This window comes from Rosa rugosa, chromosome 1 (assembly GCF_958449725.1).
Source record: "Rosa rugosa chromosome 1, drRosRugo1.1, whole genome shotgun sequence".
NCBI lineage: Eukaryota > Viridiplantae > Streptophyta > Magnoliopsida > Rosales > Rosaceae > Rosa > Rosa rugosa.
In genome coordinates, this window is record NC_084820.1 from 6,599,847 (window position 1) to 6,622,513 (window position 22,667).

Here is a 22,667-nt window from a genome sequence, read left to right on the forward strand (position 1 = left end):
AGAGAGAGAGAGAGAGTGAAGTTCGATTATTGTAGCAAAGCATCATGAAGTTAGCTTCTTCGATCTAAAACAAGAAGAAACGCTATGCTTTAAAATAATCCAACCAAATTAAGGTTCCTTAAACCAGAGGCTTAATCCTCCAAGTTTGAGCAATGCCATTGGATCTATTAATAAGCAACTTAATTGGAATCTCCTTCGATCACTGAAACAGAGACAACCTAGCTAAGAACACAGTTCGGAGGCCACAAATTAAGGATTATTATACTAAAAAATCTGAGGAATTTTTAGACTGGTATGGATACAACTCTTAAACGTGTTAGAGACAAACCATAATTAGCAAATGGAGAACATAAATTACAATATGTCAGGAACCTGGAGATGACCACCAATAAGTCAAAAACTGAAGCGATAGTTGGCTAAACCAGCTCTCAATCACGGGAATAAGCTGCAATTGCACAAGGAGGACACGAATCTCACCAGTGAACACCCCCATTATCCACACCAAAATTAGCTATGCAGTCAGCAACACTATTACCTTTCCGAAAAATAGGTGAAACCTTTACATTCATAGCAGCAAGAATAGCCCGACAATTAAACCATTCAGTAGTAAAACGCCATGGCACATCCACTTTAAGGGAGGAAAGGAAATGAATCATCGATGTAGAATCACTTTCGATCCAAAGCGAATGCCAACCTCTCTGAGAGGCCAGTTGAATGGCATGAATGTCCGCACGCAGCTCAGCTTCCAAAGTAGCAGCAACACCAAGATTACCCACAAAACAACCTAGCAAAACCTGCCGAACCAGGAGAGCCTCGAGCTGCACCATCTGTGTTGATCTTGATTTCATAAATAGAGGGAATATGCCACATAACTTCAACAATTCTTGGTGCTTTTTAGATGGCCCGGCCACTAATACCAATCCAATGCAAAATGCAAAGCTCAGTAACCGTACTCTTCATAGTACCCGTACTCAAAAAATTAATCTCACGAAATTGCGTCTGAATAGAATGAATCAATCTTAATGAATCTGAAGAAAAATGATAAGTTGACTAGGTTACAAGAAAATGGTTTCATATAGAATTGCGTGAAGTTTATAAGACAATCCCTATACATGTATAACATTGATTTGCATACACAATAGAGAGTGTAATTCCTCGAAAAATTAAACCATAATTAAGGTCACTAGGTATCTTAATTCTCTGGCACAGCACCAAGTCGGTGAAGGAAGGTTGTCAGCACTCAGCAGTTATGAATGTCAAGGTAAGTCCCACAGTAGTCGATAGAAAACAATGACCAACTTTGTTATCACTTGAAACAACCAACCACCAGGCAAATCGCATACTGTTAGTATAGAAGGACCAACTAAGCAGTAGCCTTGTCCTGCTGCAGAGATGTTTTTATGAAGTCCACAACAACTGATGCCAACTCGGCTTGATGTGAGCTGTAGAAATGGTTAGCTCCCTCTATGATATGTAATCTGTGGTTAGGTATAATCTTGGCAAACTCTAATGCGTCTTCAACAGCGACGGTTTCATCAGCAGACCCGTGGACACAGTTAACACCCAGTATAAGAAATTAAGAATCACTGAGAAACTTGGTCATGCAGAAAATGCAAGAAAATAAGATCAAAAAAGGCAAACATTAAACAACAAGAAAGATTTAGCTATAGTTTGCTTACCGAAAATCTTTGTCAAACTGAAGGCATGCTTCATGCATATCTGTACTTAGGCGATCCATCAAACTTTCCTCAGTCACACGATAACTTCCTGCAAGCATAGTATCCATTAACTATGTGCGACCAGCATACCAGCTTGTGTAGGTGTGTGTCTGAGAGTGATTGCATATATATTCAAGGTTAGTAAAGCAGCCAGTCTTCAGGAATACCTCACATTCACTCTGCCAGGTTAGTTTATCTTTTTGGCCAATACTCCTAGGTTAACAAAAGCATCTACTCTTCAGGCCTTGTCTATAGTCACTCTGCCTAGTAAATTATCAAAAGCATAGACTTTTGACTCAAAAGTTGCAACTATAACCATTATTATTTCTAAACCTTGTGGTCGCAGATAATTCTTTTCCGAATTCGAAAAAAACAGGTAAGTTGGTCCTTCAACATTGTCAATAGAACAACAATTCTCACAAATTTATGAAGGGAAGAAAATAGGATAAAGCAATTATGGTACAGACAGTATAGGACTAGTCTGTTTTATACAGTAAGACTGTTTATGAAGGGAAGAAAATAGGATAAAGCAATTATGGTACAGACAGTATATGACAAGTCTGTTTTATACAGTAAGACTGCAGATAACATTATACTGATTCCAGAAAGCGAAGGTATACAAACGCTGAAACAGTTGAAATCTTTATCTAGGCCATTTCTGCCCTACCATATGAGTTTTTGGAGTTCAAGTCTGTTTTATACAGCAACACTGCAGAAAACAATATACTGATTCCAGAAAGCGAATGAATACAAAAGCTGAAACAGTTGAAATCTTTATCTAGGCCATTTCTTCCCTACCATGTGAGTTTCTGGAGATCACCACACATAAAGTAGAATTAGCAAATTACCATGCTGATGCTGAACATCAATGAATCCTTCCTTCTTGATTCTTTGCATAAAGTCTTCTCCCAAGCGTTCTTTACGGCCTCTCTTCAGATCATAACACCCAGAAACATTGACAACGGAAGGAATGTCATGATACTTGGAAGCATATACGAGCACAACATCACCTCCTGAAGCAGCATTTTCAGCAATGATTTTGGCATAAGATAAACAAATACTCTGTTTTCAATATATACCACCCAGTACCAACCGTGAAAGATCTATCAAGTATGAACAATAACTTTACAGGAATACTTCAAGCTAACTCATGGTCAAGACTGTACTAAAAGCAAAATTATGGTACTTAAAAATGAATTTCACTAAAAGCAAGTACGGTACATTAAAATGAGTTTCACTAAAAGTAAAATTTCACAAGAATTGCAAAGCAATCAAACACACCTTTACTGTGCCCAAGGATTGCACTTGGTACACGATTTGCCCCATAGAAGTGTTGGACTACGGCATGCAAGTCATCAGCCTCTCTGCGATAATGACCATACTGAAAGGTACCTTCACTTTCCCTGAAAACATAAATACCACAGCTAAATCAACACCATTACAATGTCTGTACTGAAACTGTTCATAGAACCTATTAAACTCAGATAACCAAGATTCACAGCCTTACCCATTTCCAGCAAAGTCAAAACGGAAGGAGCTAATTCCTTCATTCTCCAATGCAACAGCAATGTTTGATAACTCACACTGTCCGTATATAGAAGAATTTTCACAAGTAAATGTATCTTTTTTATTCAATTAAGTGATTCATCAACCTTGAGTTCTAATGGAAAACCCTATACCAAGACTACATAAGTGATCTCATTGATGTAGACTACAATCAACATGATCTATACTCTATAGTCTATACGATGAGTTGATTAGCATAGCTAGGTAGGAGTGCCTAGTTTAGCAAAGCATCATGAAGTTAACTTCTTTCAAAACATGAAGAAAGGTTATGCTAGCTTTAAAATAATCCAACCAACCTTTTAGATTCCTTGAACCAAAGGCTTAATCCTCCAAGTTGGAGCAATGCCATTGGATGCATTAATAAGCAATTTGGAATCTCCTTCGATCACTAAAACAGAGACAACCTAGCTCAAATATTTTTCAAGAACTTAAACAGGGTTTAGGCCTTGAACGGCTGGACATGCTAGTGAACTTAATTGTACCGTTTGCATGCTCTATTCGATCAAAACGACATGTTATGGCTCTGAAAGAAGATAAACGCTGCACGTCTAGTTGGCTAGCTATTTTCCCTTTATCCTCATGTCGAGTTGTTGCATAAATTCTTCTGCAAGCTCTTCTATGTCACCTATACTTCCGACTTCCTTTGGGGGAATGTTCCTCACAGTCAGCATGATCGACACCTTGATATTACGGCAGAGAGTCTTATCTATGGCGGCGCACTTTTCAAATATTTCATCCGGATGGGGAGCAAAGCTCTTTCTAGGTTTTCGACGGTCATAAGGAGCAGCTTTCTTTTTACGCTTTGGTGCTTTTGGATTAGGATCATGAGAAGAGTAGTCTATATCCATTGGTTTTCTCTTATTAATGGAAACACTAGGGACATTGTTAAAAGTCAAAGCGACTGATGCAGTCTTCCTTGGCTTCTCCCCAACATATGCTTGGTCCAGATGAAACAGTCTTCCCCTCAGATACCCCCTGCCGATTACCTCCCTGGTCAGAAGATCCTGAAAAAGAACATACATAGGAAAGAATGTTACATAGCACATGGATTGAGTATTGAGCTGGGGAACCGAGATTAGATGATGAGACAAGTCAGGCACATATAAGACATCATGTGATTGGTCAAATCTGACATTCCAGAGTTGACAGGGGGAGTTGACATGTCAATCCCTAGACTTGAAGTCGTTAATGACCAGTCGACAGGGGGAGTTGACCTATCAGTCAAAGAAATCTTACAGTCGACTAATCAAGCAGTCGACCTATCAAAAAAAGGGGGAGTTGACATGTCAATCCCCAGACAAGAAGACATCGACGTCGACCAATCGACTTCTGAAGTTGAAGAAGATTCTATACAGGCTTCCCCCTTACCTGATACTCCACCCCCTAATGCTGAAATCTCTGGTCAAGAAGCTCCAACTCAGGTATGTCCAGTATCTTCATCTGGTAATCCAGTAGAGTCTGTCTCTTCTACATATGTGTTACCTAGTAGAACCACCCGCGGTCAACCAGCAAAAAGGTATGAACCTTCCATAACTGCTAAAGCCAAATATCCAGTAGCTAACTTTGTGTCACACCATAGGTTATCCAAACCTTATGCATCATTTGTGAATCAAATATCCACTGTATCTGTACCTAACAAAGTGCAGGAGGCTATGAGAGACCCAAAGTGGGCCAAGGCAATGGAGGAAGAAATGGAGGCATTAGAGAAGAATCACACCTGGGAACTTGTACCACTACCTCGTGGAAAAAAGCTAGTTGGATGTAGGTGGGTCTTCACTGTGAAACATAATGCAGATGGCACAATAAGCAGATATAAGGCAAGGTTGGTGGCTAAAGGATTTACTCAGACGTACGGGATTGACTATGATGAGACTTTTGCTCCAGTAGCCAAGATGAATACTGTTCGAGTGTTATTGTCACTGGCAGCAAACCTGAATTGGCCACTCCATCAGTTTGATGTTAAGAATGCTTTCCTTTATGGAGAGCTAATTGAAGAAGTTTACATGAACTTACCTCCTGGTTATATACCTGACATACCAGGTGATATTGTGTGCAGGTTGAAAAAGTCCCTTTATGGACTGAAACAGTCACCCCGTGCATGGTTTGGCAGGTTTACTCAATCCATGAGACGCTTTGGATATAAGCAGAGCAATTCTGATCACACCTTGTTCCTGAAACACCAAAAGGGGAAGGTGACTGTGCTAATCATATATGTAGATGACATGGTGATTACAGGGAATGATCTAGCAGAAATTGAAAGCCTTGAGGAGAGGTTATCATCCGAATTTGAGATGAAGAATCTAGGTGACTTAAAGTATTTATTGGGGATAGAGGTCGCCAGGGGGAGAGATGGTATCTTCTTATGTCAGAGAAAGTATGTGCTGGACCTCTTGGCAGAAACAGGCATGTTAGATTGTTGCCCAATTGATACTCCAATTGAGCAAAACCACAAACTGGCAGAATACCCTGATCAAGTTCCAACTGACAAACCTCAGTACCAAAGGTTAGTGGGACGTCTGATTTACTTATCACATACTAGACCTGATGTAGCCTATGCAGTTAGTGTTGTGAGTCAGTTTATGCACAATCCAAGTGAAAGACACATGGATGCGGTAGTGAGGATCTTGAAGTATTTGAAGTCTGCACCAGGAAAAGGTTTAATGTTCTCAAAACATCAACACCTTGATGTTAGTGGGTATACATATGCTGATTAGGCTGGTTGTATCACAGACCGGAAGTCTACATCTGGCTACTTTACCTTTGTGGGAGGAAACCTTGTTACCTGGAGGAGCAAGAAACAGAAGGTTGTTGCAAGGTCAAGTGCTGAAGCTGAATATCGAGGTATGGCACATGGAGTGTGTGAACTCCTATGGTTACGTAATCTTCTCCGAGATTTGGGTTTTAAGCCTAAGTCAGCTATGCAGCTGTATTGTGACAACAAAGCTGCAATTGAAATCTCTCAGAATCATGTGCAACATGATCGAACGAAGCATGTGGAAGTTGATCGACACTTCATTAAGGAAAAGTTGGACGCAAGGTTGATTACCTTTCCTTTTGTTCCTACTGAGGAACAATTAGCAGATATACTCACCAAAGCTGTATCCAGCAAGTTGTTCTATGACTCACTAGGCAAGTTGGGTCTTCGAGATGTTTATGCCCCAACTTGAGGGGGAGTGTTGACGTGTGAGTCATTATGTTAACATGTCAGTCATTATTAGTTGACGCGTGAGTCATCTAGAGAATATGTGTATTCAGTGGTTTCCTTATAGGAATTAGTTTTCTATACTAGATTGTACTAATGTGTAGTACAAGTATAGTACAATAGGGTTTTGTATATATATCCCTTACACAATTGTGAATAATATAGAAGAATTCTCACTCACAAATATTTTCTCAATATTTGACTGACATGAGGAGGAGTGGGGTCCATTTCAATGATAGTGGCACTACTAGAATAATGTCATTAGACATCACCACTATTAAATCGGTCAGGATTGCACCTGATGTTAAAAATCATGTTAACATCAGTTTGTGAAGAAACCGATTTCTATTGTTATTATGGACATCAGTCACCAAAGAAACCGATGAGAAAAGTTTCGTACGAAAAATTTTCAAAAACGCGGAGGGACTAAGTTTGAAACTTTTGAGAAACGCGGGGACCAATTATTTCATTCCCCCCAACACTTGCATTTTTTTCTCAGCTCTCTCTCTCGCTCTTCCCTGAAACCCTAGTGCTCTCCTCCTTCCTCTCCAACTCTCTTTCCACGGCTACTATCTCTCCCTCATTAATCGCCTCCTCCCTCTCGTCGGCGCCATAGCCGGCTACTTCTCCTTGTACCCCGGCAAGCCCGAAGAGGTCGACATCGAGTCCGGCGAGGTCTTGTACCCCGGCCTCAGCAAAGGCGAGAATCAGCTCCTCCTCACCACCGCCATCTCCTTCTTCACCGTTCCCGTTCTCTACGCTCCGCTCAACGATCTCCTCAAGGGCAGCCCTGGCTTTCTCATGTTCTTCGCCTTCCTTCCTTTCATTTGTATGTACCATCCAAACCCTAATTTGATTCTCGATTTGTGGTGTTTGTTGGTGATTTAAATGTTGGTGCCGGATGGTTCGAATTTAAGATTGAAAGTTTAGATCGAATATTGTTAGTTGAAGATAGAAATTCAGATCTGCTCCCACAATCTATGTTCGATTCGGACCAAGCTACTCTCTCTCTCACTCACTTTCACTCTCTCTCTCTCTCTCTCTCTCTCTCTCTCTCTCTCTCTCTCTCTCTCTCTCTCTCTCTCTCTCTCTCTCTCTCTCTCTCTCATCCCTCACCGGAAAAGGTACGATTCCTATCTTCAATTCAGAGTTTCAATTGAACATCCACTATCAAATTTTCGGAGACGAAAAGTTTGATTTATATCAATTTCGTTGCTAAAGGTTTGGATGTTTGAGGTGATATAGAATTTTCAATCGAAATTCTCAATATGATTATTCTTCATTTCAACTTTCAGCTCAGCTTTGAACTAGTTCAATATCATAGATTCATTTGCTTGTGATTTTTACTCTTTATTTTGTGCATGCAGAACAATCAGAACCTGTTCAGGCTATTGGGCTTTGCGGTGTAGTGCTGGTATTCTAAGCTTTGCAATAAAAAATTAAGATGCAGGTTAGATACAATTCATTTCATTGCTTTTGTTTTTAGATTTTTGTGTATGGATGCTTATCCAATTGCTATTTAGGTTGAGAACATGTATGATATGATGATGGTGAGTTTAGCAGATTATTACTAGTTTCAAGGGGGCTGTGGGTATTTGGATTTTTTACTGGTGTCATAAATCTTTTGCTAGTGTCATAAGTCTTCATTTGATGAGGACCGTCCTCTATTCCCTTCTCCCCAATTGGAAGCTCCATTTATCAGGTTCTCATTTTAGGCATTGAGTTTGACATATGCTGTTAATTTCTGGGTTTTGGTAAAATGATATTTTCATAAGTAGAGGTGTTCTGTGTGGTCTTGCAGTTTGCACAATTTTGAGATTGGAGGAAGGCAAGGTGCACCATTGTTAGAACCCTTTACAAGCACATGTCGCTCAAACCTTTTATTGTTGATGAGAACTCTAAGATGGTGGTGTACTTGTCTATTCTCAATTTTCCAACAGTAAGATGGAAAATTATATTGGAGTTTTTTAGTAAATTATTTAGTTGTCTATGCACATTGAAAGTTGTAAGAAATTTCGGTCATTGCCAGAAGAAATGCACACAATATTTCCATCTCTTGAGTTTCTGCACATAGATAGTTGTCCAGAATTAGAATCAGTTCCTCAAGGGGATTTCTCACATCCCTGATATATGGATTGATTGGAATAAGATATGATAATGTGATATCGATGAGTCCATGCCAGTTGTCTACTTTTGCAATAGAGCATTTTTGCATTTGGCAGCCACTGCAGCGTGACACTGAACCAAGGTTAACTAACTAAAAGCTTGTGAAGATAGTGTCTTCTTCCTGTGAAGTATATTCATATAGGAAGCAAGTGTTTACAGGGGACTTTTTTGCTTAATTCACATTTAATATTAAACATGCTAAGAAACTAAGATTATAGTTTACTCCAAGAATAATATATCTAGAAAAGTTCTGTGCACAGTTTTCTATCAGCTGCATTATTTGAAGCAAAGTACTTTGCCATTGGTAAGTTACTTAAATTTTGAGTTCTGACGTCTTGCTGTTTCCGTTTATGTTTTTACAGGCTCCTCTAGTTCACTTTTGGACTAAATGGCAAGTTTATGAAACTCTGCTGATTTCATTAACCAGCAGTGCTCTTGAGGTATGTTTTTTTCGTCTCTAGTATTTCATATTTTCCTTGTCATAAATTTACTCACTTGGTTATGTTTAAAATATAGACAGGATTTTGTTAGTTCAATTTAACATGTTACAGGTTTCTCTTTTGTTTTCCTACACAGACGTAGCTGCTGATGGATTAGCTCAGCAAGCCATCCAAGTTTACTGATTGGGTTTGAAATCTATTGTTCCATCAAACTTGATGCTTTTCTATGCTTAATTAAGTCAGACTTTACATGATAATAGTTTGTGTCATCTTGGATCCCTTTTTGATGCAATGAGATTGTTTTCTACTTATATATAGCTTCTTACTCTTAGTTCTTTCCTATGTTTCGTTTTCTTTTTTGCTTGTTACCATCAGTAAAATATCAAGTTGCTGATCCTTAGCATTTTGGGTTCTTGGTAATTGTTATGCCTACCTATATATGAGAACTATCCCGTAAAAGTTAAAATTTGTGGCATTTTCTCAATAATTTCTTGATTATCTTCTTTGAGATTGAGATTCTTAATTGCCAAATTCATTTAGTGATACTGAGCTCAGTTTCTATTATTATTGTTTTGTAATTTTGGATGTTAGAGCTATGTGGTTAATTTGTGGTATTATTAAATGAAACAAGTCTTGGATAATAGGAATGTATATGTTAGCTTCAGTGAACTAGTACTTTCAGATTACTTTATGATAAATCCCATGTTTTTGGAGACTCATTTGGCCTGAGGATCCTCTAAATATTCTTGGATCTGTCACTTCCATATATTAATTGAATATAACCTATGATCTGCAGATTAAGTATCACTCTCCTGAAGAGGAAATAGCCTTTGGTCCTGCTTGTTGGTTATGGGACTATTTAAGAAGAAGTGGAGCTTCTGGGTTTCTGCTACCCCTTTCTGGTGGAGCAGATAGCTCGTCTGTGGCTGCCATAGTTGGCTGCATGTGTCAGCTTGTGGTAAAAGGTTAGTTTTTCTAAACTACCCTATTTACCATTTGTTTCATTTATTTTTGTGCCATTGACTTGTGGGCTGCATGATGCATGGATTGTAGCCATATGTGAAACGTAGAATACGTTGATCATTAGCCTTGCATGCTCACTCGTGATAGAGTTTACATATTCCATATTAGAACCATACCATTTTCAAGTAAACCTGAGCAAGCTTTTTGCATATAGTCTAAAACAAGCGTCTCACGTTTAGGATAGTGAACATAGAGGTATTGGGAAAGTTAACAAGGATTCTCCTGCAGATTAATTCTCATAATATGATATAAAGTAACTCAGTAACTAGGTTTTACTGCAGCTCCGAATCGACAAAATCACGGGCAAAGGTTCTAGCAGATGAAATTGGCGCATGGCATCTTGATATCAGTATAGATGGTGTTATTTCTGCACTTCTGACGCTGTTTCAAGCAGTGACAGGAAAACGACCACGATATAAGGTAAAAGTTATCTACCTTCAACCCCTCCTCCCCCTCTTTTCCTCCTTGTGTGGCTCTATTGAGATCAGGATTTGACCATAAGCAATAATGCTATACATGATTCATCAATGTGGTTTTTGGTTGACAGATAGCTGGAGGATCTAATGCTGAGAACTTAGGTTTGCAAAACATTCAAGCACAAATCTGAATGGTGCTGGCTTTTATGTTTGCATCACTTCTACCTTGGGTTCATAACAAACCTGGGTTTTATCTTGTTCTGGGTAGTTCCAATGTGGATGAAGGATCGGAAAGGGTATACCCAACAACAACTTGACGAGGTCCGCATTGAAGTAGCCGACTACTTACAGACTCTGCTGTAGGTTCTGACCAGTTTCTTGATTTTGAGTTAGGCTAGCTTTTAATTAACTTTTTTGTAGCAATTATGAACAAACATGAATACTAATTGCTAGGCTAGCCTTGTAGTAGGTGAATTGGGGTTTTATTTTGCCCATTTTGTAAACTATTAAGGATGATGATTTCAGATATAATACTCCAATATTCAAATCACTCTTGTCAACTATTGAAATTGCAATTTATAACAGCAGCTACATATTTTGTGGACATCATCCTCTTTATAGAATGTGATGTCTAGATATAAAGTTGAAATCAATTTTAACCATAAAAACTGATGTCTAGTAATACAGATACATCAGTTTCAAAATGAAAATCGATGTTACTGAAATATACAGACATCGATTTTTTGTCGAAAACGATATGTTACTGAGTACCAGACATCAGTTCCAAAATGGAAATCGATGTTACTAAAATATACAGACATCGATTTTTTTTCGAAAACGATATGTTACTGAGTACCAGACATCAGTTCCAAAATGGAAATCGATGTTACTAAAATATACAGACATCGATTTTTTGTCGAAAATGATATGTTACTGAGTACCAGACATCAGTTCCAAAATGGGAACTGATGTCTGTAACAGTATCAGTCATCGGTTCTTAAATCAATAACGATGTTAAAACGCAAACTGGTGTTGTGTAATATATATTTCTTTAAGCATTAAATACAATAAAATGTGGGTTTAACAATAGTAAAACATGTAAGTTTGTTATCATTTAAACCTATTTACATCGATTTATAATTAGGAACCGATGTCTATACGAATACTAGACATCGGCTAAAAACCGATGTCTGCATTTTCCGGATCTTTCTCATCACCCACAAAGACATCGGTCGGGTTTTTGTTTCTCATCGGTTTTTGGCCGATGTCTGGGGCCATAATTCTAGTAGTGTGGATACAATATTATTGCTTAGTAGACGTGGAGTAGGAGAAGTAATAGGGGCAATGACACCGGTTTCTTCTTGTACTTCAGTAGTGGTGATGCTACAGCTGGAGACAACATTATTGTTTGATGGACATGGAGTAGGAGTGGTATTAATGGCGAGTATCTGTGTTGTTGAGCATTCCTCTTTGTCATCTTCTTTTGATGATGGGAACAGATCGAGAGTTACCACACTAGGGTTTTCTAGCTCATGACTCAAGTCCACGGAATGGTCACTATTTGTTGGCTCATCGATCATTCAAGTCCGGGAAAAGATCAAGACATACCACACTAGGGTTTCTTGGTTCATCATTCAAGTCGGAGAGAACAAGAGATTCCACACTAGAGCTTCTTGGTCGATCATCCGAAATATTCCGAATCCGCGAGAAGAACGAGAGGTGCAAGCTGACAAGCCTCTCTTGGTTGAACATTCAAGTCCGAGAGGACGTCTAGTAGTCCAAAATCAAGAGGATTACTGCTTGTAAGTTCTGATGTCGACGAGTTTTCCTGTTCCATTCTCGAAACGATTGGAGGGAAATCAAACCGACAGTCTCTACTTGACTTTCTCTTGATTGATTGATTGATTAATGTAGACATGTAGTTCCTGGTTTTCTTGATTATATATAGAAGCTTTGAGATTGGTTTGTAACTTTGTATTAATTGGCTCTTGGAAGTAGGAAAGCTGTTTCCGCTAGGAAAGTTTTAAGCAAATTATGGCTACTGACCACCGAGCTGTATACAACTTAACTTATCTTAACCAGAACTGAAGAGAAAGAAAAGGTAACTACTATTAATTACTTACTTATTTCCGTCGATCTGCCTAATCTAACTACTTCGGTTCGTTCACATTCAGTTTCTTGATTAATTAATGTGAGTCCTTTTGCGTATAGGACATTAGGATGTGAGTAAACGTTTTGTTGAACCATTAGCATGTTGGGCTAACAATATGTTTCATATGTAAGAGCAACTCCAACAGCTTCTCTATAATTTTTGTATTATAGGGAAGCAAAAGTCAAAGCTTTAAGCAATTTTTCTTCTTCAACTCCAACAGATTCCCTAGTTTACAGCAATCTCTAAAATATCCAAATTCTTCCTTAAAATTTTAGAGCTTGCTGTAAATTTAGGGAATTTTGTTTTCTCTCTCCTCACTTTCCCTAAAATGGAGAAAGTTATAGGGAATCTGTTGGAGCAAAAGAGACTCATTTTTCCCTAAAATAGAGAAAAACTAAAATATGGGGGTTGTTGGAGTTGCTCTAAGTACCAATTAACATCAATCGTTCTTAACAAAGTACTTTTTTCATCAGAAAAATAAAGGGGAATTTAATTCTACACCCAAATTCACACACCTCTTTTAGAGGAAGAGTGTTTCTATTGGGACCTCCAAATCTGCTCAGTTGACCTCACTCTATTATGAATTATTAAATGACATATATAACCTCTTATAAAATGACTATTAAGGACAATAATTATACCAAAAAAATTATATTTAATTTCTCTATACTTTCCAATTCAATAATATTATATTACATTCTCTTTATTATTTTCCTTATCTATTTTTATTTTCCAATTTCACTACATACTCATTACCGCATTTATATATATTTAATAAGAATTAAAACTATAATCAAGATCATGTGACATAAAAGTTCCTATCATCATATAGGTTGAACGCATATTGGTGAGGGATAACAAAAGAAATCATATTATGACCTAAATCCTAGTCTATCTATTATATTTGGAAAAAAAAAAAAAAAAAAAGAGCTAGCAGTGAAAAGAAAATCTAAAAAACTATTAAATAATTAATCATGAGGTACAAAAAATAGAGAAAATAATTAAACATTAAGAAAAATTATTCTTCATTTTTTTTTTTTGCACATCTACAAGAGAAAAAAAAAAGTAAAAAAAAAAACAATTCTTTTTTTATTAAAAATTATTATTATTATTATTATTTTGAATAAAGCCCAATACCTTGTGTTTTTCTTTTTTATTGGATAAGAGATTTATGTAATCTAGTTAAGGAATGAGTATGTAATTAATGATGGTTTGTTTGCAAATTATATGAGTGAGGTTATTTCAGGAACTTGAGTGAGGTTTAGTGAGTAAATTTAGTATTTGAAAATTTAATAAGAGGTGTAAAAAGCAAGGAGGTCAAGTGAGTAAATTTGGAGGTTCCAATAGAAAAACTCAGAATAAACCCATCCATAAGAGTGTTTTAATATACACCCAAACCAATTAATTAGGTTTATTCAAAATATAAAAAAAAACCTATTAAATAGGATAAATATTAAAACTCAATATTGTTGTTAAGAATTACTAAAGCTGCCACTATCAAATTCCCCATTCACCTATTAAATAGGATTAATATTAAAATCCAGTCTTACTGCCGATAGAAGTCATGAAACGGCTACCCATAGACGTTGCCCGGAATTACTCAACCCTTGATTCCAACCATTGGAAACTCTCCTCTGGGTTGGAGGTTATGTAATCTTCACATTCAAAAGCCTAATCTCTACATTCAAAGCCGGTATCAATATCTCCACAATCATGCGATTATGTTTTTGATTTCAAATTGTGATAGTGATATAAATGGATCGCACAATCAGAAGTTGGTGGGTTGCCTTTGTTCAACTGCATATCCCTTTAATCCGATTGGCACAGTTGATGAGCATTGTGTTTGCTACCTATTCAATAGGTGTGTGTCTTCCTGACAGAGAGGTATTTGTTTTGTGATTTTTCAGGGTTTATGCTATTGAATAGGTATAATAGACTCTACAAGTTCTTGATTGCATGTTTCTTTTTCCTCTTATTGTTTCTCAATAGATTCTACAAGTTCTTGATGGCTAAAGAATACTCCCACCTAGAGTTTAGGTGCTATCTAATATATCTCCACAAAAGGATGTTTAATCACGTTGAGAAATTTACGAAATCTAATAGGAATATCTACACAAACATATCTACTAAAAAATAGCAAATATATAGATCAAATCTGAAAGGAAGAGATATACAATAATTAAGGCAATTAATCTTTTTAAATAAGGAATATCTACACAAACATATCTCCTAAAATATGGCATCAGTTATATACTATAATTAAGGCGATTAATCACGTTGAGATATCTAATAATAGGAATATCTACCCAAACATATCTACTAAAAAATGGCAAATATATAGATCAAATCAGAAAGGAAGAGATATACAATAATTAAGGCAATTAATCATTTTTAAATAAGGGAAAATAAATTGATTGTATTAAATTCTAATTTGTGTTTATAACTGATGCCATATTTAAATTCAAAAAAAAAACAGCTATATTTGAGGAATATTTTCCTTATTCAATCAGAAGGGTAAAATAGTCAAACTAAAAAAACGTGAAAAAACTTAATTATAGACTTAAAACCTATAAGGAAGGTTTAATTATGTGAATGGGTGTAGATTAAAAAAAAATAAAGGAATGAGTTTTTCTTACTAGGAGCTTCATTTTTTTGGTTTTTTTTTTTAATTTTCTTAAAAATAAAACAAAATCGAAGCTCATCCTGAGAAAAACCATTAATTAATGCATTCAGAAAATGATTGAGGAGAAATATATCAAATCAAAGTTGGGATTTCCCGGACACGAGGTTATGAACAAAAGCAATATAGCACGATTTATTGAAGTCAAGGCCATATTCTTAAAGTCAAGCAATGATCCCTAAAATCTAGCTACTTAACTAGTTCAATTATGTGCCATAGTTGATGAAAAACAAAAGATCTTTAGAAAACCAAGATTTAATGATCAAATGTCACAATTTAATTGACTAACTGAAAGTATCTACTCTATAAGATGCTCTAACAAAAGGAAGATGTGTACATTTGAACTGCCCAATAAAAAAAACTCTAGGAGAGTTTTTCTCTCCACCTAGCTTCTTAACGGCGCCCTAACTTCCTTCTATCGCTCTCTTCTCGACTTCTCTTCACCAAATGGCATTCATTGATGCTGTCACCACAAGCTTCGCTGCTTCCCTTGCACTCGCTGAAGGAGGCAGCGCACTTGACCTAGGAAAGATTGGTGGTGGTATTGTTCGCAAGTCCTTCCAATCTTTTCTGATTGGAAAACCTCTGACCCGCAAGCCCGTTCATCCTAAGACATTCAAAGCTTACTTTCACCGCACTTGGATGGTGGGAAGACCACTTGGGAGCAAGAACAAGAATCCTTGCTCTCAAAAGAAGGTGGATGTGGCTCCACTGCGTCTTACTTACCCTACTGGCTACTGCTGCTGCTATTCAGCTGGTTAGCCCTAAGGACAAGGGCAAAGGGAAACTCTAAGTTTTCTGTTTCTCGGTACCTAGCATTTGGATTCTAGTTTTTTGCTATTTAAGTTTAGCTTCTCTAATTGTACACCAATTGAGGTCTCTAGGCGATTAAAGTTGCTCTAGCAAGGATTTAGATAGTGTTGGATTTGTGTTCATATGGCTAGGTTTTTAATTTTGTTTACGATGAGTTTTACCTGTCATTTGCTTGGTAGCTTAAGCCATCTAATTTTTATTTGGTGTAAGACAGCATATGATGTACGTGTGTTCTGGCCATGGATAAATAATGAAATTATATATTTTTTACAAAAAAAAAAAAAAAGAAGAAGAAGGAAGATGTGTACCAAAAGTTCATATCAACAATCATAATAATCCAAGCAAGAAAAAGCGATATTAGTCGTGATGCATCACTGGCGGACGCACGTTGGGACGAGTGGGGGCTGCTGCCCCCAGTGAATTTTTTTCATTTGCTCAACAACTTCATATATATATACTATGTTCATCGGTTTTGCCCCCAGAAGAAGAGGAATATGCTGCCCCATGACTTGACCATTGTGTAATCTGCCGCCTCACAGCAATGCAATTAAACTAAGGAAATTTACACGTGTAAATGTATGCAACCTTTTGGCTTGTCTACAAGTCTGCAAGTCTTTCTCTTCTTAATTTTATATTTCTATTTTATAAGAGTTTCACAGGTGCATGATTTCATAATTAATCAGTTTTAATTTTAATTGTTTTTTAAGAACTACATGATGATCACTAACATTAAATTGTAATAAGGTGGGGTGGTAAAGCTTTGGTCTCTCATTTGAGAGGTCAGGAGTCTGAGCTTTATCAAAGGTAACAGTGGGTTTCTTTTTAATGCATGATGATTTTGTATTTTCATTTTTTTGTTTTGCTAGGAAATATAGTAAGTGTACTTTATGGTAAATAGATAGAAATAAAATATGTGTCAAGAAATATATTGATTTAAAGTTAGTTTATCTGTTAGGAAGTTAGAATATGTAATCATTGAAAATATTATCAATGTCGAAAGATTGAAAAATTATGTTTCATTCATTGTAGTATTTTATATTTGTTTGTTCAACCTTTTTTTTTGCCCCCACTCACAAAAATTTTCTGCGTCCGCCACTAAATGCATGTGTGAATCCGATAGAAACGAAACAATTAACGATAAGTTATATAGTTTCAGTTCAGATTGGATTTAAATAGTGAGAAGGCAGATTTGAAACACAGACATCTGGAGGACCATAAGTTGAGAAGATTAATATACCAATTGGTGGCTATGCTTCTCTTATCAATCGCCGTTTTAAGAATTCACCAACGACAAGAAGCCTCGGTCAAGCATTTGAATTCACCAATCCAAAACGTGGGTAGTTGGAGACTTGGAGCCACTAGTTTTATTTTTCACGGGTGGTCCTCTATTGAGTTGGTATTTTCTTAGGAACTCTTATCTTGGAATGAGTAGTGTAGGCTAATTACGAGGTTTAAATGGATTATAGTTTTTTTTTTCATCACCTTAGATGGAACTAGTGACTTATATAGGGATTTAAAATTGACTTTAAAATTAAATTAGATTAAGGGTTAGATTCTCTTTTAATGTAACAAATTTTTTTTCTTCTTATATTTACTCGATCAATAACGTACACTTTTTCGATTTTTCCTTTGCTTTACAACAAGCAGCTAGTGATTGAGCATAAACCACAATAAGTTCTAGCTATATATTGTATAGTAAACACCCACAACCTTGCACGCTTTACCTTGGATAACATAGTCATTACCTTTTTTCTCACGTAAACCCTAAACGAGTCTAATAACTTGAACAAAATCTAAGTTTGCGAATATTAAAACCTAAACCCTAATTGTAGCTAAATGAGGATGTCTCTTGATAACCAGCAGTCCTCGCGGCAGCTTGGACTTGTCAACTTTCTAGAGTGATAGAATGGTCTTGTGAAATTGATGATGCAGGGTGTGAATGCAAGAGTAGTCAACTAGCTAGACCTTGTAGCAAGATACTCTAATTTAGCGCACTCTAAAGTTTCCAACTGCTACTTGAATCTAGCTATAGCTAAGAGAAGCTTCGATCCACCAGATCAGTTGAACACAGAGAAATTGTAGACCTCTTTTGCATTGAAGAATATGGAAGATACTCTTACAGATGAAAATGGGTCTATAAGTATAAAATGAACGTATGTATACAAAAATTGTATGGCTTGTACGGTAGTAATGGTCATTATATATATCGTGTTAACAATCAAAATATGAATTTTAGTTAGATGCACGTATTTGATTTATTTTATTAACAGTAACTATTGTAAAACTAAGCACTTGAAAAGTACTGCTCACTAATAAAATACCTGAAATGAGTTCTTATGAGAAAACTCATTGAAAAACACGTTTATCTATTTTTGTCAAGTATCATTAGAAGTGTTTTTATGTATTTGAAATGCTTTAGTTTTGACAACTCTAAAAGCAATATCGAACAAGTTCTTAACCAAACATGCATAATATATACAAGGGCATTGACTAGAATAGATCTCACAAGAAAGACCAAAATTAAAGGAAGGGAGAGTTTCAACTTTGATAGGTAAATGCGAGTTCTTAATCATCATATGAGGGAAGTTTTGGTGAAATTCAGTATGCGCGGGTAGACAAAGAAATGGTAATTAACCATGTGGGGAAATGGAAGATGGAGAGGGGAAAAAACATAAAAGATGGAAAGAGAAGTACGTACGTGGGAAATAGAAGAGAACTATAGAAAAGCCAGAAAGGGACAGTATGGTCTGCCTTCCTCCCTTGACCCTTTTCAAATCTAAGAATACAACCCAAGCGGCCATGGATGCAGATTATTCAATATGAGTCGTGAGGGTGGACTTTGACCACTACTTTTCTGTTTTCAAATCTCATACAATTGAGCATACTATTAGTACAAAATTTTATTGCTATCCCTTATTGCCTGGCTGCTTCTCATATTTCTCCCTCTCTCTCTGGCTTTGCTTTACTAGACTGCTACTACTTTTCAAGTTCTCATCTGCTACCACTTCTTTTTCTTAGTCATATATCCTCACTAAACAAACCAGCTCCCTCTCTATCTCTCTCTCTCTCTCTCTAGCTGTCTCTATCTGATGAGGTAATCTTGTACGCAGCTGCATAGAGACCTTCTTCCAGCTTCTTGTTCCAATTTCTTCCCTCACCACTACTTTTCAACTCGATCGCTCTTTATTCTCCGTATCTGTGTCAGCTAATTATATTATTACCTAATACAATTAAGTTCCTGAATTCTTCTGTATATGACCACTCATATATATAGGATATATTAAGACCCTTTCAATTCTCTCTAGACATCCTGCGTATTTGTGAAAATGAAGGACCAGAAGGAACACAGTCAAATCACATAAACTCGATCAAATCAATTGCAATAGAGATACCTCTTAGCCTTCAGCCTCCATCGTATCTGTATATGGACACTGCGTTCGAGCTCGATGAAGGCTCTCGCGCCAATTTTCTTAAACTCGTCAAGCAGTCTTTTAGCTGCTCTTACATTTGCTTATGGCGGTCTTATATTCCCAAGTATGTATATATACATCTCACTACTCCATCTCTCGATCTGTATTCTAATAAGATACTAAATGAGCCACTCATGTATATGTGAATGGTGATTGTGGATATGCAGCTGTTTATTGTTTTTTGATGGTGTTTATGATGAAGAAAATCAACCCGGTAGCTCTTCTTCTTCTGGACCTAGTCTAGCTAGGAGGCTTTTCGACGAGTATCGGCTGTCAATGTTCCCGATTGTCCAAAATGAGTAAGCACATATATGCATGTCCATGATCAGTACTAGTCTTCTTATACATTTTTTTTTTATAGAAAGATTGGTAAATTAATATAGTCTAATTAATTTCTTCCAAATATATATGATCAGATGTGTTCCAGGATTCGCTTTCAGGAATGGTCTTGCCTACGTAGAGTTGCAAGAAATGGATCTCCTAAGACTGGCATCAGTTCAAATTCAGAAGCAATTTTATCAGGAAGCAAGAATTAAGGTAGGTTGCTATCATTATGGTAATTTAATGCTAGCTATACAAATACATTTATATGTACACCCAATATACTCATTGTGCACTCCTTAGTACAGACTGCAGTTTTCATGGGGTGCAAGAGTGGAGAGATTGAGCTCGGCTTCTCCAATGTGTCTCAAGTAAGACTAGCTTGCATTTCCATAACCAATTAACAAAGAATCATCTGAATTATTGAGTTTTGATTTTTCTTTGTTAATATTAATTTGTAGATGAACGTAAAGAAGGAACTGATCATGAGAAGCTGGATGCTGCCAGAAGCTTTCTGTAGATCACAATTATCTCCACGTACAGTTGAAGTAGTTAGTACTAGAGCAAATACTGAGCAGCAAAACCAACTTTCATCATCTTCCTCATCTTTGAGATCGCACTCAACCATGGATAGCCCCGAATATTCATCCCTCCTCTTCAACACTATCCAAACATCTACCGCACCTACTTCTCTCAATATGACAGCTGATCAAGTCTATAATACTACAAACTTTACTTCATCATTGCAACCAATTGTATCACCAAATATAAACATATTTAGCAGTACTAGTAGTAGTACTAATCCTCATCAACAGGCCATGCAAGCATTTTCTCGAATTCGAGGGAACATCCAATTACCAGCTCCTGAGATCGAAGATGCTGAAATTACAAGAGCAATCCTTGCCGTCCTGACTTCTCCTTCACCTTCTTCATCTCCTTCTATATCTTCACACCAATCAGTACCTCCAGCATTGAAGGATGATCCGGCCCCTAGTCCTAGTCATCTAAAGCCGAAACCCAGCAGTGCTTTCAAGAATTATATCTCATCGCCTTTGGCCCCAAGAACACAAACGAAAGGCGCTGCTAATTTAGCAGTACGTAAGCAAACTATGGTGAAGAGATCGATTTCCTTCTTGAGAAGCTTAAATTTACTGAGAATTCGCGATCAGGGTATGCAAGCTGCCACCCGCCCCACAACAAGTCAGTTGCATCATATGATATCTGAGCGCAAAAGGCGTGAGAAACTCAACGAAAGCTTTCATTCTTTGAAATCTCTACTTCCTCCTGGAACCAAGGTACGTCTAAACTTTTTAATAAGTTATGTTGTCAAATTGTCAATGTGAACAATTGTTAAGTACTTAAAATGACAATTTACAAACCTATGACTGTTGATGATGAGGTACTGGCCGGTTTGGTTGTAAGTTGTAACCTTCTGTTTAATTTGCATTATGCAGAAAGACAAAGCATCAGTGCTTACAACTGCAAGGGACTACTTAACTAGTTTAAAAGGTCAAGTTGATGAGCTTAGCAAACGAAACCAGCAGTTAGAGGCAGCTGCAAGGCTTATAGCAAAAGAAGAAGAAGAAGAAGCAGCTGGCTCCTCATCAACAGAAAGAGTTACTGTGACGCTTACGCATGTATCTGGCTCGAGCACAGATCAAGATCAGCAAATTATTGCCTTGCAAGTGATTGTGAGATCAGGAGAACGTTCGACCGAAGATATGGTAATTAGAATCTTGGAATTCTTGAAGCAAGTTAAGAACTTGAGCTTGATGTCCATGGAAGCAAGTACTTGGAAAACAGAATTACATCCCAACATCAACCGCGTGGTCTTGAGATTAAGAGTTGATGATCAGGTATGCAATCCCAGTTACTTAATAGATTGATTAAGCAGATCATGCAAAGCAAATGTAGCTTAATTCCTATCATTTCTAGGAAAGTTCATCAGATAAAACTCCAACAAAAGTTGCAAACTTTAAGAATACTACAAAACATTAACTTTCTTAAGCATAGATTTTAATACTAATTATCATTCTGGGTAAAGGTAATTTTGATGGCTACCTATTTAACATGCATGATATAAAATTAATAACTAGATAAAACTATTCATAGATATTAATAATAATAGAGGAAATGAGAAGGAAGGGGGTCTTTACACTTTTAATCTTTAATTAATTAGTGATGAGGGACTAATTAATTAATTAATTTTGTTTTTATGTAGGCGAACGAATGGGACGAGTCTGCCTTCCAGGAAGCAGTGAGAAGGGTGGTTGCTGACTTGGCACAGAGATAATTGGAGCCACCGTTCGAATTTTTGACTAGTCAAGATTTTGATATGTAGAATTGTATATTCTTCTTTTGGCGACCGATACTTCTATTTTGAGTGTCAAAATGGGGCCCATCTTCGCCATCCGATTAGTTTTCCAACTCATAACCAATTTCATTCAATTTTTTGCGACTCTTGTTTTTTTGGCTTTCTCATTCAATTTTTTGCGACTCTTGTTTTTTTGGCTTTCTGATTATTTTATAAAAAATAGAATCGTTTAAAATAATATGAATCGTTTAAACCACATCACGATGTAGTTGATGTCGTTGTTATAAGTTGGTCTTCATTATATAATATAGCACTCGACATTAATTATCAAGTAATATACGCGACATGACGATGAAACATTTAAAAAAAAATTCGACTAAAAAAAA

The 22,667-nt window shown here is 36.8% G+C and overlaps 1 protein-coding gene, 1 long non-coding RNA gene and 1 pseudogene across 3 annotated transcripts; 2 read left to right on the forward strand and 1 right to left on the reverse strand.

Annotated features, from left to right (window-relative positions):
• Positions 1–14: 14 nt before the first annotated feature.
• On the reverse strand, positions 15–4,222 carry LOC133713358 (uncharacterized; annotated as a pseudogene).
• A 5,098-nt stretch (positions 4,223–9,320) lies between these two features.
• On the forward strand, positions 9,321–11,092 carry LOC133727081 (uncharacterized). Its single transcript, XR_009855005.1, has 3 exons — positions 9,321–10,057; positions 10,397–10,535; positions 10,663–11,092. It is a non-coding gene; the product is annotated as an uncharacterized LOC133727081 (long non-coding RNA).
• Positions 11,093–19,106: 8,014 nt separating this feature from the next.
• On the forward strand, positions 19,107–22,519 carry LOC133727082 (putative transcription factor bHLH041). Of its 2 annotated transcripts, none has more exons than XM_062154709.1 (7): positions 19,107–19,710; positions 19,814–19,945; positions 20,063–20,183; positions 20,276–20,338; positions 20,429–21,262; positions 21,422–21,823; positions 22,189–22,519. In XM_062154709.1, exons 1-7 carry the CDS (start codon positions 19,601–19,603, stop codon positions 22,258–22,260), a joined length of 1,734 nt encoding a protein of 577 aa, XP_062010693.1. In that variant the 5' UTR covers positions 19,107–19,600; the 3' UTR covers positions 22,261–22,519. The 2 variants fall into 2 exon arrangements, with proteins under 2 accessions (XP_062010693.1, XP_062010694.1); XM_062154710.1 differs by having other exon boundaries at positions 19,849–19,945.
• The last annotated feature ends 148 nt before the right edge of the window (positions 22,520–22,667 follow it).